At 28.3% G+C, this 19,835-nt stretch overlaps 3 protein-coding genes across 8 annotated transcripts; 2 read left to right on the forward strand and 1 right to left on the reverse strand.

Annotated features, from left to right (window-relative positions):
* The first annotated feature begins 3,523 nt into the window (after window positions 1-3,523).
* LOC122631581 (reticulophagy regulator 1-like) lies at window positions 3,524-6,756 on the forward strand. The gene is made up of 6 exons (XM_043817458.1): window positions 3,524-4,061; window positions 4,864-4,983; window positions 5,623-5,719; window positions 5,895-6,045; window positions 6,135-6,263; window positions 6,391-6,756. The coding sequence occupies exons 1-6, from the start codon at window positions 3,724-3,726 to the stop codon at window positions 6,669-6,671; spliced, it is 1,116 nt and encodes a 371-aa protein (XP_043673393.1). The 5' UTR covers window positions 3,524-3,723; the 3' UTR covers window positions 6,672-6,756.
* A 2,426-nt stretch (window positions 6,757-9,182) lies between these two features.
* Window positions 9,183-11,451, reverse strand: LOC122631761 (tRNA methyltransferase 10 homolog A). 6 transcript variants are annotated; one of them, XM_043817832.1, is made up of 8 exons: window positions 11,265-11,451; window positions 10,661-11,172; window positions 10,362-10,561; window positions 9,910-10,219; window positions 9,839-9,845; window positions 9,692-9,720; window positions 9,497-9,602; window positions 9,183-9,423 (listed from the first exon to the last, which is right to left on the reverse strand). In XM_043817832.1, exons 3-8 carry the CDS (start codon window positions 10,526-10,528, stop codon window positions 9,206-9,208), a joined length of 837 nt encoding a protein of 278 aa, XP_043673767.1. In that variant the 5' UTR covers window positions 10,529-10,561; window positions 10,661-11,172; window positions 11,265-11,451; the 3' UTR covers window positions 9,183-9,205. The 6 variants fall into 6 exon arrangements, with proteins under 6 accessions (XP_043673767.1, XP_043673763.1, XP_043673762.1 ...); XM_043817828.1 differs by lacking the exon at window positions 9,839-9,845 and having other exon boundaries at window positions 9,692-9,838; window positions 11,119-11,172; window positions 11,265-11,450; XM_043817827.1 differs by lacking the exon at window positions 9,839-9,845 and having other exon boundaries at window positions 9,692-9,838; window positions 11,265-11,450.
* A 399-nt stretch (window positions 11,452-11,850) lies between these two features.
* On the forward strand, window positions 11,851-19,753 carry LOC122631652 (E3 ubiquitin-protein ligase HECW2). The gene is made up of 9 exons (XM_043817605.1): window positions 11,851-12,072; window positions 12,501-14,036; window positions 14,302-14,583; window positions 14,931-15,132; window positions 15,241-15,776; window positions 15,969-16,306; window positions 16,379-16,579; window positions 16,723-17,682; window positions 17,788-19,753. The coding sequence occupies exons 2-9, from the start codon at window positions 12,555-12,557 to the stop codon at window positions 17,897-17,899; spliced, it is 4,113 nt and encodes a 1,370-aa protein (XP_043673540.1). The 5' UTR covers window positions 11,851-12,072; window positions 12,501-12,554; the 3' UTR covers window positions 17,900-19,753.
* The last annotated feature ends 82 nt before the right edge of the window (window positions 19,754-19,835 follow it).

Here is a 19,835-nt window from a genome sequence, read left to right on the forward strand (position 1 = left end):
ACTACTGGTTTGCTCTGTCGATAAAGTAGAACGTTCCATGATAACTAGAGAATATATAACTGAAGCCAAAAATTTTCATTCGTATTATATCTAATTAATGCATGTTATATGTATAGTTATAGCTTAAAGCTTCAAGCAAACTATACTAATAACAGATTTGCTTGTGTTAATATATATCGTATTTATATTAATATGTCAATAGAATTGTATTTATACTTTAAATAATAAATAACATTAAAAGATGCATGTATGTATTGAAACTACGAACAATTTTGTCATTAGGAAAATTTTTTTCTTTTTCAATGACCGTAATTAAATATTACAAACAGCCTTCAGAATACTAAAGAAAAAGTCTTAGAGAAAAAAAATTATTAGCTTTTAAATTGTATAGTCCTTATATATAATAAAATCAAAATATTATATACATATATATTGTATACATAAACTTTTTCAAACATACGTATATCGTAATTATTGCATCACAAATTGATTTCTCTCACAAAATTAATTAATTTGATCGAAACCTGGTAAAAAAAAAAAAAAAAAAAAAAAAAAAATGAAAATAATAGACTAATATGCTGCGCATCATGCTAACATACAATACAATGCAATGCAGTCGAAAACGATCAAAAGTGATCCGTCACTAACAAGAAAATGTCTGACCTTAGACAACGTCATATCATGGCTTCTTTTCTGCTAACTTCTCATTGGCTGATTCTTTTCGTTGATATCTCTACGCTTATGTATTTTTATTTAAAATTCTACGAAATGACACCTGATATAACAATGATGATTCTATGATAACATCGATAGCAAACCTGATAACGACAAAATATCAACACAAAAAAAGAAAGAGGAAACAATACTTTAAGGCTGTTTATCATCCCTGGTTTTATAATGATTTATGCCAATGATGAGAACAGGCCTAATTCTTGACCGATTTGAACGAATAAATGAGATTTTAAAGACGAAGGTTTAATTTAGGACTTCGCTTTTTCGAATTGTAGAAAAAACTTTATCTTCTTTGAAAAATATCGCATTAAAAAATGGTATTTTTTCGAGAATAATTTATTTGAATATATAAAGCTTTCTTAAAAATTCGAAAAAGCGAGGTCCTAGATTAAATCTTCGTTTTTAAAATAAGACCTTGTTCATTAAAATTGATCGAAAATTACGCCTATTGTCATTGTTGGAGTAAATGCCATTTTCGATATTTTTCACAAAGAAAAACTTGTGCACAGTGGCGCCCCTCGAAAACTACGGCAAAAGAGTAGAAGTTTATACCCCTACTACTGATTTTTATACATACACTTGAATGGTGTATGTTTGTTCCGTGAAGTAGACGATTACCTACTTGTTTGATACGTAAACTGATGATGCTTAGATTTTCTAAATTTCAACGCATAAAAATACGTTTCACGATGCTCAAACGAAAAAGTTAAGATAACTTTTACTCGGCCATTTTAATGAGTATTAAACAGATTCTATGACAAATATAAGAAAATACATGTCTAATCGTTCATGTCAATAGACATGTTTCTAAAATATTATTTAATTTTTGAAAAATTTATAGTTCTTTTTATCTTTCATGGACTAAAAATAGAAAGATTTTACAAGTAAGTCGGCAAGTATCAAGATCCATAATTCAGGAATCGTTGGTTCGAGACTGAATAATTTCGTTGAGTTTCTTTTGTGTTGTATCGTAATGTAAACGAAAATAATCAATTGATTTATTCTTCTTTTTTCCTTATTTGACAATTTAGTAAGACAGTAAAAATAAGTTTACTATTCAATCTCATATTTATTTCCTTCACTGATGATTGACATGAGTTTTACGGTTATCTGTTCTGAATAGAACACAGCAGTTGTACAATATTGATGTCAAATATATAAAAAATTACAAACGTATATCGATTATTTTTTCAAAAATAATAATTAGTGAACATACACATATTATATACTACTTTTATAAAAATCAAGACACGAGTTCGTTTCCATATTATCAACGAGGTTTTTCTTCCAGCGTTATTTTTTTATGGTTTCCTCTGTAGGAGTAATCCATTTTATATTATTACTATTATTACGACTATTACTATAATAATAACATATAAGATAACACTATAAAAAGTATATAAATATATATTGTATTAAATATGCACTAATTATTTTTTATAAAACATTCGACAAAATTTTATTTTTCTGGCAATTCTTGTTTTTTGCGCAAATTTATATATTAATTATTATATGCGTCAATTGTATTTATTATTCTTTATACATCTGTCATGAAACAAATGCATATCGACATCGTATCTAGCACGAATCACTGCAAGATGCACGCTACTATCAAAAAAAGATATACATATGAGAGACTGAAAAGTGTGAGTCACAATATACTAGCACTACTTATTTTAACTTACACGAAGCCGATTGTTATATACGAATGAAGGGGTATAACCAACACAAACTTATATATCGATACGATAGATGCATGGCGGGAACAGAGTTCCCCGCTTACGCTCGTAGTTCATATTTTGTCCATACCTGTCGCTGAAGTCACACACGCCTTGAGGGAAAAGTGATAAACAGCCTTAAAGTTTCATACAATTTATTTGGAAACGTATTTTAAAACATTTTGTTTGTTCAACGTAGAAGCTTGCACATATATATATATGTGTATAAGCTATGGCCTGAGAACAAAGAAGTAGCAATCGGATTAAATAAAGAAAGGAAGAAATATAACGCATTTCGAACAAGTAAATATCTTTTTTCAAGATTTTCGAAAGCGCAACGATGTTGCTTTGTGGCTTTGTAGAATTAGGTATTGACAGAATAAATAAACGTTAACGTTATAGACATTTTCTACATGAAATTTTTCCTTTTCTCTTTTCGTATAAAATTTAATGCGATAAACAACGATACTGATTTGAAAACGTTAAGAAAAAGCAAACTAATGGAAACGAACGTGGAGTAACATGACTGCCACGACGATTTGTGATCTCATATTACAATCATTATGTGCTGAATATATGTAAAGTAAGCTAAGAGTATGATTGTGCAAATGTAATGTGTGTGTAGGTAACTATATATGTATGGATAGATGGCTTGTGAAGATGTACGCACGAGCGCATGTATAAATGACGTAGTAGCTTTGAGAAGAAATAATAAACGATTTTAGAGAAAATCTAAATATTGAATTGTTTTAACGGGTAAACAAGGAAGAGTATTTTCTAATAGTCCTATCTCCTGATCGAAAAATAGGTAGACCAAAACTGTCACCAATTGAGCTCATATGATTTTGCAAACTCGTGTACTGCGTGCATGCGCAAGTACATGCATACATACATGCATACATACATGCATACGTACATGCATACGTACATGCATACATACATGCATATATATACGTATATGTGTATATATATATACATATACATACACACAACTATATAGTAGAAGTAGGTGTGTTAATATACGTATATCGTAAAGCATCCCCTCTACTAGTATTTTCTCCCCCTCTCTAGCATCCCTCTTAAGCGTCCAGCATTCGCACTTCGGAAACGAAACAGAAGGGACCTCGGTGTTTGTTCGTTCATTTCGAAAAGTCTCTCCTTCCCGTTGTCACGCGCTAAAAATATCTTTCTACGACCGTTGGAGGGTATACCATGCCGAAAGAAAAGAGGAATTAGGTCGAGAAGAGTGATTCAACATTGTCCTGGAATTGTCATGGAACGGCTATCGAAAATCGCGTGTTATTTTCGTTGGTTGAGGAGTCCGCCTTCGCCACCACCACCACTACCACCATCATCATCGCTAGTAGCAACCGAAGCAGCACCAGCAGCATCGTCATTGTCGCCTTCCTGCGATGTAACAAAGATGAGCCTCGAGGCCGATACGACGAGGAATTCGCCCGTCGTCGACGAAGATTATGACGACGAGTGTCGCAATAATGTTTGCGACATCGAGGCTTTGAGGAAATTCTGCGGAGTTTTGGAAAATATCCTTCTATGGGAAAACTCTGTTAATAGTATAACAGTTGTGTTTGTGTTCAATATACTTTTCTGGTGAGTGGCTGATACTACTACTCCCGTGCTATATTTTATAATATTGTATATCCATTAATGTGTTCATATGCGCGCGCGCGCGTCTCCCTGTGTATCCCTTCTTTCACACACACACACACACGCACGCGCTCGCGCCACATACACATGCCATGCGCGTACGGGCGCGCGCACATACGCACGCACGCACGCACGCACGCACGCACGCGTGCATGCACATCGATCGTTTTGAATTGCGATCGCTGCTTGTACATTGCTTTGCTGACGTACATACGTATGTACACGCACATTTCTCGAGATGCAATGTTTGACTATTACCTCTATGCACCTGACAATGAGAACAAGAGGTATAGCCTCGCATATGTATGCTCCAAAATATACGCTTCGTCACAAACTCCATTGTATCTTGTTTCTTCATTCATTTTTTATTATTCCTTTATTTTTTGACTTTACTTGTTTTTTCTTTTTTTTTTCTTCTTTATTTCTTTATTTATTCTTTTTTTTTTTTTTTATTATTTCTTTTTCTTTTTTGTTTTCTTCAATAGGCTGCATTTGAATTTTTAAAATGCATGTGATATACGTTTGGACGTGAATATTGCGCCTAAGGTAAAACATTCTAATGCTATCAATTCGGGTGTGTAATCATATTTAATTATTTCCTGAAATATATCAATAATCGAGACCTCTCCGTTTCCCATCATTTTTTAAATGTTAACTCTTTTATCAGATCAGATATATTTATGACTAATCCATTTGACGTTACAATGAAGTTAAATGAGGCAAGTGTTTACTACTAATTTTTCAGGGGGATAGTTATTCTAGAGATCCGAGGCTTTGCAGTAGCCAGCAGTGCTGCGCTTGTCGTGGTTCTCTGTTATAGGAACCTGGAAGCACAGGCACACGAAGAAAACAAGAAAAAATTAGTGTATGTCATTCAGCTTTAAAAATATATATGGGTTGCGCATGTGGGAACTCATTAATTCTTTTTTATTTTTATATTGTTATAATGAATTATGGATGCTAAAATTATGATCATATATACTATATGAACTTTATTAATACGTACAATCAACTGATTGTATTTTGGGATTCTTATTAACACAGATATTAAGAAACATTTAAATTTAAAAAAATCTTTAAATTACAAGATAATAGAAAGTTGAATTATACAAGTTTGATTATAAATATGCAATTGCATACATGGGTTAAAAATCTACAAAATTATTCTATATATAAATTAATATTGGAACGGAAAAATTAAGTATAGTTATGAAGAATAAAATTTTTTTGATGTTCTCTGACAAGATTTTTTGCACAAGTTTTCAAGTTTTCCTATTTATATAATATATAATAATTTACATGGGTGTAAAATATTGATGAAATATTACTAAATCAAATGATTAATCTATTAAATAGTAAAAGATGTACAATTTAATTGATATTAGAATTTTTTATGCTCTTGCATATTTAAATATTATAAATAGTCAATTAAATGAATCACACATGCATAATATATTGTCCATTTTCAGAATCAACATAAACAAGCTTCGCAATATGTTTATAGATCACACACCAAGGCTGAACAGATTGAAAAGATAGGACGAAAAATAAAATCCGTTTTGCAGAACATAAAACAACTACGAAAAGATCAGCCAGGGACGGTATGTTATCTCTGTTGATATGTATTATTATAATCTATGCTCTTTGACCTATATAATATTTATACTTATTTCATACAAATACGAAATTGTATATATTTATATTGATTATGAAATGATTTATTAGATATATAAATGCGAAAAAAGTTTATGCTTGTAAATTGTAATAAAATTATAGTTTTGTACTGCTGTTTGTACTATATCCTTGGGCCTATGGATAATTGGGCGTACTGTAAATGGAGTATTACTTGCTTATATCATATGTATGAGCATTCTACTAGTACCTGCATTACTACTAAAGTTACCTGGAAAAGTAATGTCACATAAAGGTAAATGGTATAACAATATAATATATACTTCACAATAGTACAATAGTTCTTTTTATAAAAATAATTTATCAATTATCAAATTTTTATAGAATGGGATAGTGAAGTTGAAGAATTTTTACCAGTAGTGACTGAAGATAATCTTCAGTTATTAAAAAGGGCAGGAGAATCAGGTGACCATTCTCCAACACCATCGAGCTTACAATCAGATATTCAAAATGGTATGACTTTATACTTATATACATTAGCAAATAGAGTAAAAAATAGAAACCTATTTCTTTTCCTTTCTTTCATTGATTTGACATAAGATTTAATGATAAGAATATCTATTTTTTCTTTTCTTTACAGATTTTTTTAATGACGACAAACTTGTAGATTTAAGAATGCCATCTCATGAAGATGAAAGTATTGATGAAGTTGAACTTTCAGAGTTGGAACTTAGTGCCGAAGAGACATATATAGGTGGCATTAAGTTTCAAAGCAGACATTTTGAGAAAGGTTCATCCTCGGAAGAAGAAATAGATTTTAGACAAGAAATGTTGAAAAATAAATTCAATTCAAATGATGAGAGTGATAATGAATTTGAAATAATTGATAGACAGGAAGTTGCAAATATAAATAATGCATGAAGATATTTAGAATGTGGATATACTTTTAAAACTGTGACATACATACAAAAGAAATGGAAGAATATAATTATGTCTTATATAAATATTGGCTTGCTTTTTTTTTTATAGAAATCGGAAAAATATTTTTGTTATTATTAACACGCTCACGATTTGCATGTATTTTTAAAAAATCATTACATATGAAAAAATTATAGAAAATTCTAGTAAAATATTACTAAAAATCGTTATTTTTATGCTATGTACAGATACAACAAAGTATAAAATTTAGAAACTGTACAATAAGGTGTAGATGGAGACCCTTCTGTGATCTAGACTTAACAATCAAACGTTGAATTGATACATACTCAGATACATTTTTTAGATGTTATAAACAAATATTCAAAGATAAAATCGTATGATATAAAGAATAAAAACAAACGGAAGATATTATATATTTGACATTATTTTAATTTAAAATTAATCAATATGTTTCGTAATTTGGAAGATAAATCTAACACATTTTATTTCATACAAAAAATGATATAACTATAATTGTCCGACGAACAACATTTATGAACTACGTAAATTCGTTACAATATACAATCTCTGATATGTATTAATAACAATACAAGAAAGAAAACATCTCTGTAAGAATAGTAATCAACCCAATTCATGTATTTATGTATAATTAATATATTTGTCACGGGTGAGCTCCATGAAGCACGTATCATTATTTTGTAAATTACATATATTGTTTTCTCGTATCTATAAAAAATAATAGTGCTGAATATTTATCGAAGAAAAAAAAAAGTGATTAATCAGTTAACAAGTTTTCACAATGTATTTTAATTTTCTTTATATATTCGTAATGTATATTAATTTTCAAAATATATTCGAGAATATATTAAGTTACAAAATATGATATATCATAAAAAAAAAAAAAAAAACTTGTAGTATATATTAACATTTAATCAATTGCAAACAACTGATAAAATAACATGTATTATCTTAAAATATTTTTCAATTATGCATTCAAAATATTTCTTGATTATTTTGTAAGTTTTACGATTATTGAACCGTTTGTTAACTGCTCAATTATAATCCGAGATTTGTTATACACCTACCATTACGATTTTGTTATTAATATTTTTTATATAGCAGAAAATCTCGTGTATATAAACGAAATATTTCTAATCATTGTATTGTGTAAATACGATGTTTATCATAAGCTAGATAAAATTAATCTTCTAATTTTAGAATTCAAATGAAATATTCGAAGTGAATAACAATTTGTTCAGATAAAATTTAAGACTGAATATAATGGGTTACATATCCGTAATTGAGTAAAATGAAATTTTTAATTGAATTCCAAATTTTAAGTTCAGATTAGAATAATTTTCCTTTGTAATGATTTCTTGTTATTATTTTTTTATTTGCGGTAAACAGACGGTAAAAACAATTCGTAACATAGTTTTATATTTGCTAATCATTGATACATAGTTATTTTATGAGAAATACTTTTGGCTTTATGTTTCATTGAGATCAGTTTCTTTTTAAAAAAATTATATAATTTTAATCCTTCTTATCATATGAATTGTTTTGCAAAAATTAATCTAGACAATGTATTTTTATTTAGCTTATTATAAGTAAATCATTTGGTAAATTACAAAATTACCTTAATCTATACATTTTATTCCTTAGTATAGAAATCAAGTATAATATTAAAATCGTATTGTAAATCAGAAATGATAATCACAACTGCAAAGGATTGAATAAAATTGGTAAATGATCTGACAGAATCTATTTTTATATATGAAATGTTTATAGCCTATTTAAAATTGTTTCTGTGATATAATAACAGGTCGTAATAATTATGTTTTCAGAAAGTGTGTAAAATATATTGCGTTATTCATAATATTATCTATTGATAACCGCAATTATTATGACACAGCAATAGTAGAATTTGGACATAAATTATGTATATATTCTTTCTTTCAAACAAATATACCATAAAATTATAGGTAATTGTTAGTAAGAGGTAATGTAATCAAACTTTTACACTGATTATCTAAAAATCCATAATTAAAAACTAAAATTTTAAGTAACGTAATCTGTATAATTTCCACTTAAATTTTAAGTATATAAAATTGCATTGTGCCTTCTTAATTTAAAAAAAAAGTCTGCTTTTTATATCGTATATCGTTTTTCTAACAAAAATATTAATCATATGCTATAATTAAATTAGTTATTTCAATTAATAATTAACTGAATGAACGATTAATAATTGAGGTCTTCGTCATCGTAAAATTAATGTTTTTTTACTATTCTGTTTAAAAATTAATGAAAACGATAAACTTAATGAACATATAATTTTACAGATTAGTTCGTCAATAATCCGTGGTGTCTACAAATAAAACGATTCAATGTTTTGCAACATATCTATGGAGTAGCTCATCAATGAATTACAATTTTGTGTGTGTATATATATATATCTCACATATATAGTACATTATAATTATTACATACAAAATGGAGTATTACAAGCTTTTATAACTTTATTCTTGTTCGAATACATTTTCTATATTACACATATCTTTATCACAATCTTTTTCTATTTTAATATCATCGATTGTTTTACATTCTTCAGATTTTTTTGGAGGAAATGTAATAGGTTGAGCTCTCTTACGTTCTGGCAACACTTGAAGAAATGCTTCTTGCCATGTTTTACCTTCTGTTATTCTAAGAAGGATTTCAAATACTGAAAAATATATATCTATAACAGTATATTTACTATGATCATAACTGTGTACATACGTTTATAATACTTTTTAATTTTTTTTTTTTACCATGATCAATGGTTAAAACTTTTCTAGCTTTCATTAGAAGAAATTTATCTAATGGTAAACGGCCATGTTTTATTCCATTTTCCACTGCCAACTTATGACAAAGACCCTAATAATAATAATAATAATAATAATAATAATAATAATAATAAAATCTATAAAAAAATTAATGTTAAAAGATTTTATATTGTAGCTTACTTTATGACAATTGTGATCAACCAAGCCACCTATAACATATATACAACTGTGATCTAGTCGATCTATTACATTTTCTGATTCACTTGTGAGATATATAATTTTATCTTTTGGATAAATATTTGTGTATGAATCAAATTCAAATTTTACCTGTAATCTACAAATATTTAAGTGTATTTGGAATAAATATATGAAATAGAACAAGTAGTAATATAACATACATCCCAGTGCTCATATCCATTGTGCTTCTCCATTTCCTTTTTAGATTTGCCATTAAAACTTGTTAAAGAAAATTGTAAAGGTGCAATTGCTCTTCTATTTAATGTGTAACACCTTAATATCTGCTTAATCAATTTTGCAATATCTTTGTCTATCATTAAATCATCAAATGATAAATCAATTGTAACGGTAAGCTTACAACTACTCTCTGCCATAGTACTTCTTTTTAAAGCTTTTCTAGATGGGCCAAGATCTATATTATTTGCACGAGCAAATGCTCGCTTTTCTCTAGCTTTAGCTCGTTCTAATCTTCTAAGAAATGAAATGGAAAAAGCTTTAATTAACTATCTACAAAAATAAATATTCTATAACGTAATTAATTGTATTAAAATTAACATGATTTGTATCATTTTTTTTTCTATAATTTTATCAATTTTTAATACAGAATGAACACCTTTTTTCATTTTTTCGCTCCAACCATTTTTCCGTTCTCTTCGCCCTTTTTAATTGTCGTTTGCTTAAATTTTTTTCTAAATGTGAAACTTTGTTGTTATCAACCATGCTGTCCACATAATCCATGACTTCTCCATCTAATCTATTAATATTTTCAATATTTTCCATCTTTTATCTTTATCTTTTAAATGAATTCTGAACCTAAATAAATATTCATTTAAATACGATCATATCATATCAAAGATTTAACTAATAAAAACAAACAATGTAAAAGATAACTTTTGTGTGTCAAAAACTGACATGAATTTTTGATGTAATATACAACGTGAGGAATAAAGACGACATCTCGCGGATTGCATTTTCATTCTTAACTGATCAATACATCGATCACGAAAATTGTTCAATTAATTTGTAATAAAAAAATTATAATATATAATAAAAATAAAAAATATTTAAATACATATTTTGTTCAAATAGAAGATAATGAATTTTGTTTTTGTAATGTTTCCCTTGTCAAAACAATTAATCGATCTACCGTCATATATTACATTTTTTTTTTTTTAATTAGTTAGTCATCGATTTTCTTTGTAATAAAAGTAATTGTAATAGTAAAGTTTATTATCGCGAAAATATTCTTTTAAATCTCGTAAAAAATTATACAAAAACTATATTAAAGAAAAATATTAATTTTTATTTTGCTGTGCGTGTATTTCAATCGCGTTTAATAAAGTAGCTGTAATATCTACATCTTCTCGCACTTTTTTCATATTTTTGTCAACTTCATGTGCAACTCTTTGTATTTCTTGCATATTCTAAAACAAAAAATATAATATTCTAGCGTTACGTTAATGTCAAATAAAATGAAACTGCCAAAAATTATTTTCTTTGTAGTTAGGAGAATAACCATTTTTATATTATGATAAAACACTTTTTTATCTATAGGTTTTCTTGGTGGTTCGTAAAACGATGACGATGATTGTGAAGAACTCATTATACACAATTCAAAATAACAAAACTACATTAATATATCACTTTTTGAACCGAATACTGAAGACGTAAAATTTTTATACTTGTATTAAAAAAATCATAAGACTTCCAGCTTATGTATGAAATTTCTATGAAGGAAGCTCACGCCATCTATTGTTAAATTAATTTCGTCTTAACCTATTTCAATGATTTCAAACATAAAGCGCGTTTCTTGAAACTACGAATGACGTTTGTTTTTTGATTATACAAAAATACGATTGGAGGATTGAAATAATATTTGCTGTGTTTCCGTTTCAATTCCCTTAAATACTTTTTCAATTTTATATCTGTTTCGCGTGGATTAGAAAATCATATAAAGCGAGAAGCATTAATGATATGGCTGTTTAACGAACACATTTATAGTTGCATTACACATTATATTTTTGCGTATGTATTTGTGTGTATGAGAGAGAGAGTGAGAAAGAGAGGAAGAGAGAGAGAGAGAGAGAGAGAGAGAGAGAGAGAGGGAGAGAGAGAGAGAAGAAAGAGAGAGAGAGAGAAAGAAAGAGAGAGAATATAAAAAATACTAAGCTCAGTCTGCTATATCTTTCTGTCAAACTACAATGTTCATCGGTGTAACGTATCCGTGTATAATTAATAAGACGAGTCGATGAAAGTAATTACATCTATCTAAAATGAATAACTGAAATGTCATTTTGCGAATTTTTACGGAAGATGTGTCATGTGTAAGTAAACAATTTATCTTTTATACTTGTAAATATTTTCTACCAATAATATGAATTCAAATTATTCAGAATAATTTCGAAGTATATTCAATACATTCAAATCAAAGTATTTACATGTGACCTTTTAAATATTTATGTTCCTCACCTTTGGTAATCGATGGTAATTACGTTTATTCTTCAAAATAAACGTTCATTCATTTATGTACATAGATTGTAGTGTTATAGTTCACAAAGCTATACTTTTTGTAATTCATTCATACTCTTTCTTATGAAAATAGTATTGATAATTGAACATATATGATGTAAAAATTTTTTTATTCACTATGTTAATGGATTAAAGGAATTGAAACTCAGGTAAATAGTAGTAAAACATAAAACTATTAATATATTTATGATACGTTATATGATATTTTTGTATTGTTTTATAGGGGCCCATGAAATGAAAATACATTATTTTAATTAGTCAAAATTATGTTCTAAGAATGCCATCTGAAATAAAAAGTATCGATGCATTAAGTGCAGAAGATGAGGAAAGAGAAAGGCCTGTGGAAGACTTGGCGACATCAATGAAAACAAATTCAAATAATACTTTATCAAATGTAGACAACAAGGAAACTTTAACATCAAATGATAGAACTGAAATAATAGAAGTTGCAGGTAACTCTTCTATATCATTTGATAATCAAATATTACCGGAGAATGATTCACAAGCGGAGATTGCATCATTGCAAGATAAAATAACAAATAATGCTATTTTTACAACACAAATTCCAAATAAAAAAGAAACTTTACAAACAAATGTATCGTACGCATTAGTTTCGAAAGAAAAATATGATGATAAAAATGAACTTTCCAAAGATGTTACAGTCAATGAAAATGCTTCGTACAAAGAACTTGCACAATCTTCAAATCAAATACCTGCATTGTTATCGCACAAAAATTTAATTAGGAAAAAGATCTTTTTTGCGAGTACAGATAATGAATATGAAAAATTACAAATTGATCTTGAATCTACATTTCAAGATAGAAACTTAATGCAAGAGAAATGTGTTAATTGGAATCCAAGAACACAACAATCTGAAGCTAATAATGAAAGTATATCCATTAGTTCTCATTCCAAAGCAACAAAAGATAATTGTAATGATATGAACGTAGATAAATCAGTATCATTTTCTCAAGAGTTATCTGATATACGTTCATCATTTGATAATGGCTCAGCAGATGTCAGCAATACTATGAATTTAATGAAGCTATTAAAACTGCCCGATGATAGTGATAATGATTCTTTATTAGATAGTGCCAGTGGTTTTACAACAGAAAATTCATTTGTGCCAAAACGGTTGTCAAGTCCATTACCTACTCAAACAGATTCACTTGATTCCCATTATAACTTAATCACTGCTATGAAGCCATTAAATATATCAGATACTAATAATAAAGAGTTGGTTGATGATATAAATGATACTGATGTTTTATGTTTACATAGAATGAATGGAACACCAGAATTACAAGATAGTTTTACAAATTTGCCACATTGCAGCAATTTTATGATTACCAAGGATACTTTACAATTAGAAGATCTTAGTCATAAAAGCTCCTTAGAAAAAGAGAAGTGTGATGTAAATAATTTAAATAAAGTTGATTCATTATCTGCAAATACGTCTAAAAATGATATGGCAGTTGAAAATATATTAACAGATTTGTCTCATAATAATATCATAAAGGGAAAGAAATTATTTAAAATGTCAATTCTGAGAAATGTAGACGAAGCTGCAGCAATTCAGCAAACAGAATTAGAAGAAAATGCTATAGCACTTTTAGAACCATCAATTTCCAGACAAGAAACTTTATTAGAGGAGGCTCAGAGTATAGAGTTGGATCCTCGTTCTTCAAATAGTAGTGATGGAAGTAATTCTGATACAGAATCTCAACAAGCAATTTCAACTCATAACAGATCTGCAATGGTATGCTCGAAAAAGAATACAAATCTTTGTATTGAAAATACAAATATGATATTCTTAAACATTAAATTTTACATATAAAAAATTTTATATAAATGGCATGTTATAAGTTTGTAATTATTATTGCCTTTTTTGCAATTATGATATTTAATGTTGAAATTTTTATTCTACCTATGAAATATATAAAATTCTAATGTATGTTTTTTTATAAAAAAGTTTGATTTGCTGTTTACATAGATAAACTAGAAGCATGTGTGTTCTATTTTAGAAATTAACAGAAACTAATGATGTAATAACTAAAGAAGGGGTAGAATATTATCAGCTATGGCGTAGCACTGCCGGACTTTCACCTCCTGAGTCTTTATATGAAACGCTGTATCCAAATCCCCCACCCCTCCCTCCAAGAACAGTGAACAAATTCTTGCACAAAAGGAATGCATTGCTACCAGAATTACCAAAAAGGCATCTTTCAAAATACCCTGCGCCTTTGCACCCTTCAGACTGTTTTGGATTTGAGATTGTAGATGTTGACGAAGCATCTAATTTGAAGGTAAACTTTAATTTTATATAAACTTCTTATATCACACACACTTTTTATTCGTATATCACACATATTTTTTTTTTGGAATTAAAATATTTTATACGTTTTATTTTTTTGTTATCACAACTGAGTATTTTGTTAATATTGTCTCTCCATAATTATAAATTATTAATGCATATATTTATACAATTATTATTTTTAATGATTATTAAATATTTTTCTTTAGCAAATAATATTATACAATTTAATTCATTACAATAAAATCACTTATCTGCTTTTTATATTTTGAAGATTATGTTGACTATATTGATTATAATACATTTTATAATCTAATTTTATAAAATGATTCTTTATAGACAAGGACAGCAGTAACAACAAGTATAGCATTATTAAGTTCACCAAGAGCTCATAGATCATTGACAAGGCCAGAAACAGGAGGATTATCTAATTCAGCAGAGTGTCCTCCAACACCAACACACCGTCCAAAGCCTTTACGGCCATTACCTATGTGTCAAACATCAAATATATCATTATCTTCAGAAGAACCATTACCACCTTGTAAGAAAATTAGAATATAATATTAATCAAAATATATATCACCTTTTTTATAAAAATTACAATACTAATTACATACACAATTGTTTAACTCATATATTCTTATTTAAGCATGGGAAGCACGAATAGATAGTCATGGTAGAGTATTCTATATAGATCATATTAATCACACTACAACATGGCAAAGACCTACATTAGCTACTCGAAATACGGGTTGTGATCTTCGAAGACAGCAATTAGATAGGCGCTATCAGAGTGTTAGACGTACTATTTCTCGGCCTGATAATATCGATCGTGAACCTTGTAGTGCCAGTACGAATGGAAATCATAGTGAAAATAATGAAAGACAGAATGATAGATCTATTGAAAGAACTGATTCAGAGACTTTTGATATTACAACAATACCACCGGTGCTATTTTTAACAAGACCTGATTTTTTCAATGTCCTTCACACTAATGTCGAAGCCATGGAATTATACAACCATAATCCAAGTTTAAAACATATGATTAGTAGAATTAGAAGAGATTCCGCAATTTTTCCAAGATATGAACATAACAGAGATTTGGTTACTTTGATTAACTTCTTTGCTGATTCAACAAAAGAGCTCCCAAGAGGGTATGAATCCAAACTGGACAGAACAGGCAAAGTATGTTAAGTATATACGTATCTCCTTTTTTATTTTGATCAATTTTTAATGAATAATTAAACATTATTTTATGATATATTTTTACAGCAAGAACGCAATGACTGACTTTAAAAAAAAAAATTTGTCAGATATGATATAAATTATATTAAATTATATTTATAATGTATAAATAAAGAAATAATTTAATTTCAGAGATTTTTCATTTGTCATGCAAGGAAAGCTACATCGTTTATCGATCCGAGATTGCCGACTGAAGCTGCACATCCACGAACGTTACTGGATGAAGCACCTACACCACCACCCAGACCACAACAGTCTGCTATTACAACAACACCAGATATACCTGTAGCTTACAATGACAAAGTCGTGGCCTTCTTAAGACAACCAAATATAATAGATATTCTAAAAGAAAGACATTCAGCATTAGGACAAAATATAGCATTACGTGAAAAAGTTAATACTATTAGAGTAGAAGGTACTACAGCCTTACAACGATTGGGACATGATGTACCTTTAGCATTATTGTTAAGGTATTGAAAAACAATTTCGAATTTTCATTTACTATTCTTTATATTCCATATTATTACGAGTGTTATTTTCAGTTTGTTCGAGCAAGAAATTATGTCATATGTACCTGGAAATGTAGGTAGATCTCCAATTGGTAGTCCACATGCATCACCAGGTCTAACAAGAGCTTCAGCCAGAGCTCCAGCTCCATATAGAAGAGATTTTGAAGCTAAACTTAGGACTTTTTATAGAAAATTAGAAAGTAAAGGATACGGCCAAGGACCAGGAAAACTTAAGTAAACCGTTTATAATAATATTGATATAAAAATGATAATAGAGAAGAATATTTTAAAGATAAAAGTCACTAAAAAAATAAATTAAGATAAAGCAAAATAATTATAAAAATGATCTATACTAAATAATTTCTTTTTTTATGTAGATTACATATTAGAAGAGAGCATTTATTGGAAGATGCTTTTACACGTATAATGGCTGCTACTAAGAAAGATTTGCAAAAAGGCAAATTAGTAGTTATTTTCGATCATGAAGAAGGCTTGGATTATGGTGGTCCATCCCGTGAATTTTTCTTTCATCTATCACGTGAACTTTTTAATCCTTATTATGGATTATTCGAATATTCTGCGAACGATACATATACAGTTCAAGTATCTCCTATGTCAGCATTTGTTGATAACTATCACGATTGGTTCAGATTTTCAGGTAGAGTTTTAGGTTTGGCATTAGTTCATCAATATTTATTGGATGCGTTTTTTACAAGGCCGTTTTACAAAGCACTTTTGAGAATACCAGCTAGCCTAAGCGATTTAGAAAGTTTGGACCAAGAGTTCCATCAAAGTTTAATGTGGATTAAAGAAAGGGATATAAGTATAGAACCGTTGGAATTAACTTTCTCTGTAACGGAAGAACTTTTGGGTCGCGTAGCAGAACGTGAATTAAAACCAGGTGGACGAAACATTGCTGTTACAGAAAAAAATAAAAAGGAATATCTTGAAAGAGTTGTACGTTGGCGATTAGAACGTGGTGTCGCAGAACAGATAGAATCACTTGTTCGCGGCTTTTACGAAGTGGTAGATCCTCGATTGGTATCAGTATTTGATGCACGTGAATTGGAATTAGTAATAGCAGGTGCAGCAGAGATTGATCTTAACGATTGGAGAATGCATACGGAATATAGAAGCGGATATCATGATGCACATCCTGTGGTAGAATGGTTCTGGAGTAGTATAAGCCGATTTTCGAATGAACAACGGCTTCGATTATTACAATTCGTAACTGGTACTTCAAGCATTCCATATGAAGGATTTGCAGCCTTGCGTGGATCTACTGGACCAAGAAAATTTTGTATTGAAAAATGGGGAAGACCAAACAGTTTACCCAGGTATTTTTATGTCGATATAAATCCATTTATCTTAATATAAAAAGTTATTTTTTATGTAACGATAAATTTAATTTAATAATTAAAATATATTGCTTTTTTTTTCAGAGCTCATACTTGCTTTAATCGTTTGGATCTTCCGCCGTATCCTACACCGGAAATTTTATATGAAAAATTATTATTAGCGGTGGAGGAAACCAATACCTTTGGAATCGAATAAGACCATGTGATGTAGTTAAATTTAACGGATTACAAACAATAGTTTAATATATTAAATATTATAGCATAATGAAAAAATTGAAAACTTTTTCAATCGCAGGTAATAGCTTCGCTCGACAACACTTTTGAATATATTCCAAATTTTATAAGTGATTTTTTTTTTAAAGCAATCAAAGATGTATCAATATGTATATAAGTAGAGGTATAATGTTGTCTTTTTGTAGCAAATGTTATTAATAGTGCGTGGTGGAAATGTTCTCTTTATTTGTCCAAGTTTTCTTTTTCATGTCTTATATTCTTCCTAATGTATTTTCTGATTGAGATATACCTATACATTGTATAGCGCAATCTTGAAATTAAGCATAGTTCTCAAGTCACGTAAAAATATTGCATTTTTATTACATATAATCAGTAAAGAATAATAATATAATAAGATATTGAAAGAACCATGTATTTCTTGGCAGCTGGTCTTTTTAAGCTATTTAAATGCACAGTAATATTACGTATTCGTATGTAAAGTCATGGATGTTCTGCGTTTTACAATGATAGTTTTAATACACATGAATATAATGATGAAACTGAAAGCTCGAAAATCGGAAAGTATCCCCACCAAGTGCTATTATCGCTTTTTACTGTATTTTATCTCTCATTTGATAATATTTCTAATAGATTAATATAAAAATCCAAACAACATGAAATTATATATTTTTTTTTTTCTTACATTAAAGATATAATTACAGTTCTAATGTTATAAATGCTTTCCAAAGTTTATTAAAATATTACAGTTATAATAAAGTATATAAATCATAAGCCAATTTATGAATGGTTCACAAAATTATGCTTGATAAAAATCCTAATAAACATTTTTATCGTTTTGACTTTCCTAGCATTTAAGTATATTGAATTTTCTAGTCTGTACTTCATATATCCGAAATTGCAATTTTGTGTCCTATATTTTGCAACATTCCAGATTTATCGGCTTAATTGTAGTATAAATAGAACGATATAATATTAAAAAAAAAAAAAAAAAAAAAAAAATGAATGAGTATGATAAGTTAGTATTTACACATTGTTTGTGGAATAATTTAATATGTAATTAGATTAAGAATATCTTTATTTAGAAAATATGTAGTAATTCAGCTATAGTTGATATAATTAGCTATTTGCATAATGACTAACAAGATTCAAAACACGTTTGAATGTAATATTTGATTATCATTTTAAGTAGAAATGATGATTATTTAATTTTAGTAATCAAATAATTTATATGCAATATAATACAATTAATATTGCTGTTTCTATTATCATATGAAATTATACAGAAATTGGGATATGTTTTAATTTTTCATCTTGTCTGTATCTTGTTGCATGACTAGCAGATATTTCTAACATATTGTAGAGAAAACAAATATTTAAATGTTTCTAATGTAAATTATTTATTTAATAGAAATACTATCAAACTATAATTGATGAGTATTAAAACTGTGTTAAGTATTTCATAGAATTATTCATTTGCATTGTTCAAGAAGATGTTAATGATACAACTCTTTCCTTGTTTGTAAGAAAATAGTTGTATATTTAGCCTGAATTATTAACTCTATAGATTTTCAGAACTAGTCATGTGTAGTACGTAGATGAAATTTATAAAATTACGCACACTGTATTTACATAATATAAATAGAGTTAGTAATAGATATTCATAATATATCAAATTACTGACTTTCTTCTCAAGTAGGAAATAAACTGTACTTGCGTGCTATATATCATGTTATTAAAATATATTATTAGTTTACACTCTCACTCTCAAAATAATATAATCATATTGTAAAATACATAAATATATATACTGTAAAACTTATGCCTGTGATTTGATTGATTGATTGATTGATTGATTGATTGATTGATTGATTGATTGATTGATTGATTCTAAACATATA

This window comes from Vespula pensylvanica, chromosome 9 (assembly GCF_014466175.1).
Source record: "Vespula pensylvanica isolate Volc-1 chromosome 9, ASM1446617v1, whole genome shotgun sequence".
NCBI lineage: Eukaryota > Metazoa > Arthropoda > Insecta > Hymenoptera > Vespidae > Vespula > Vespula pensylvanica.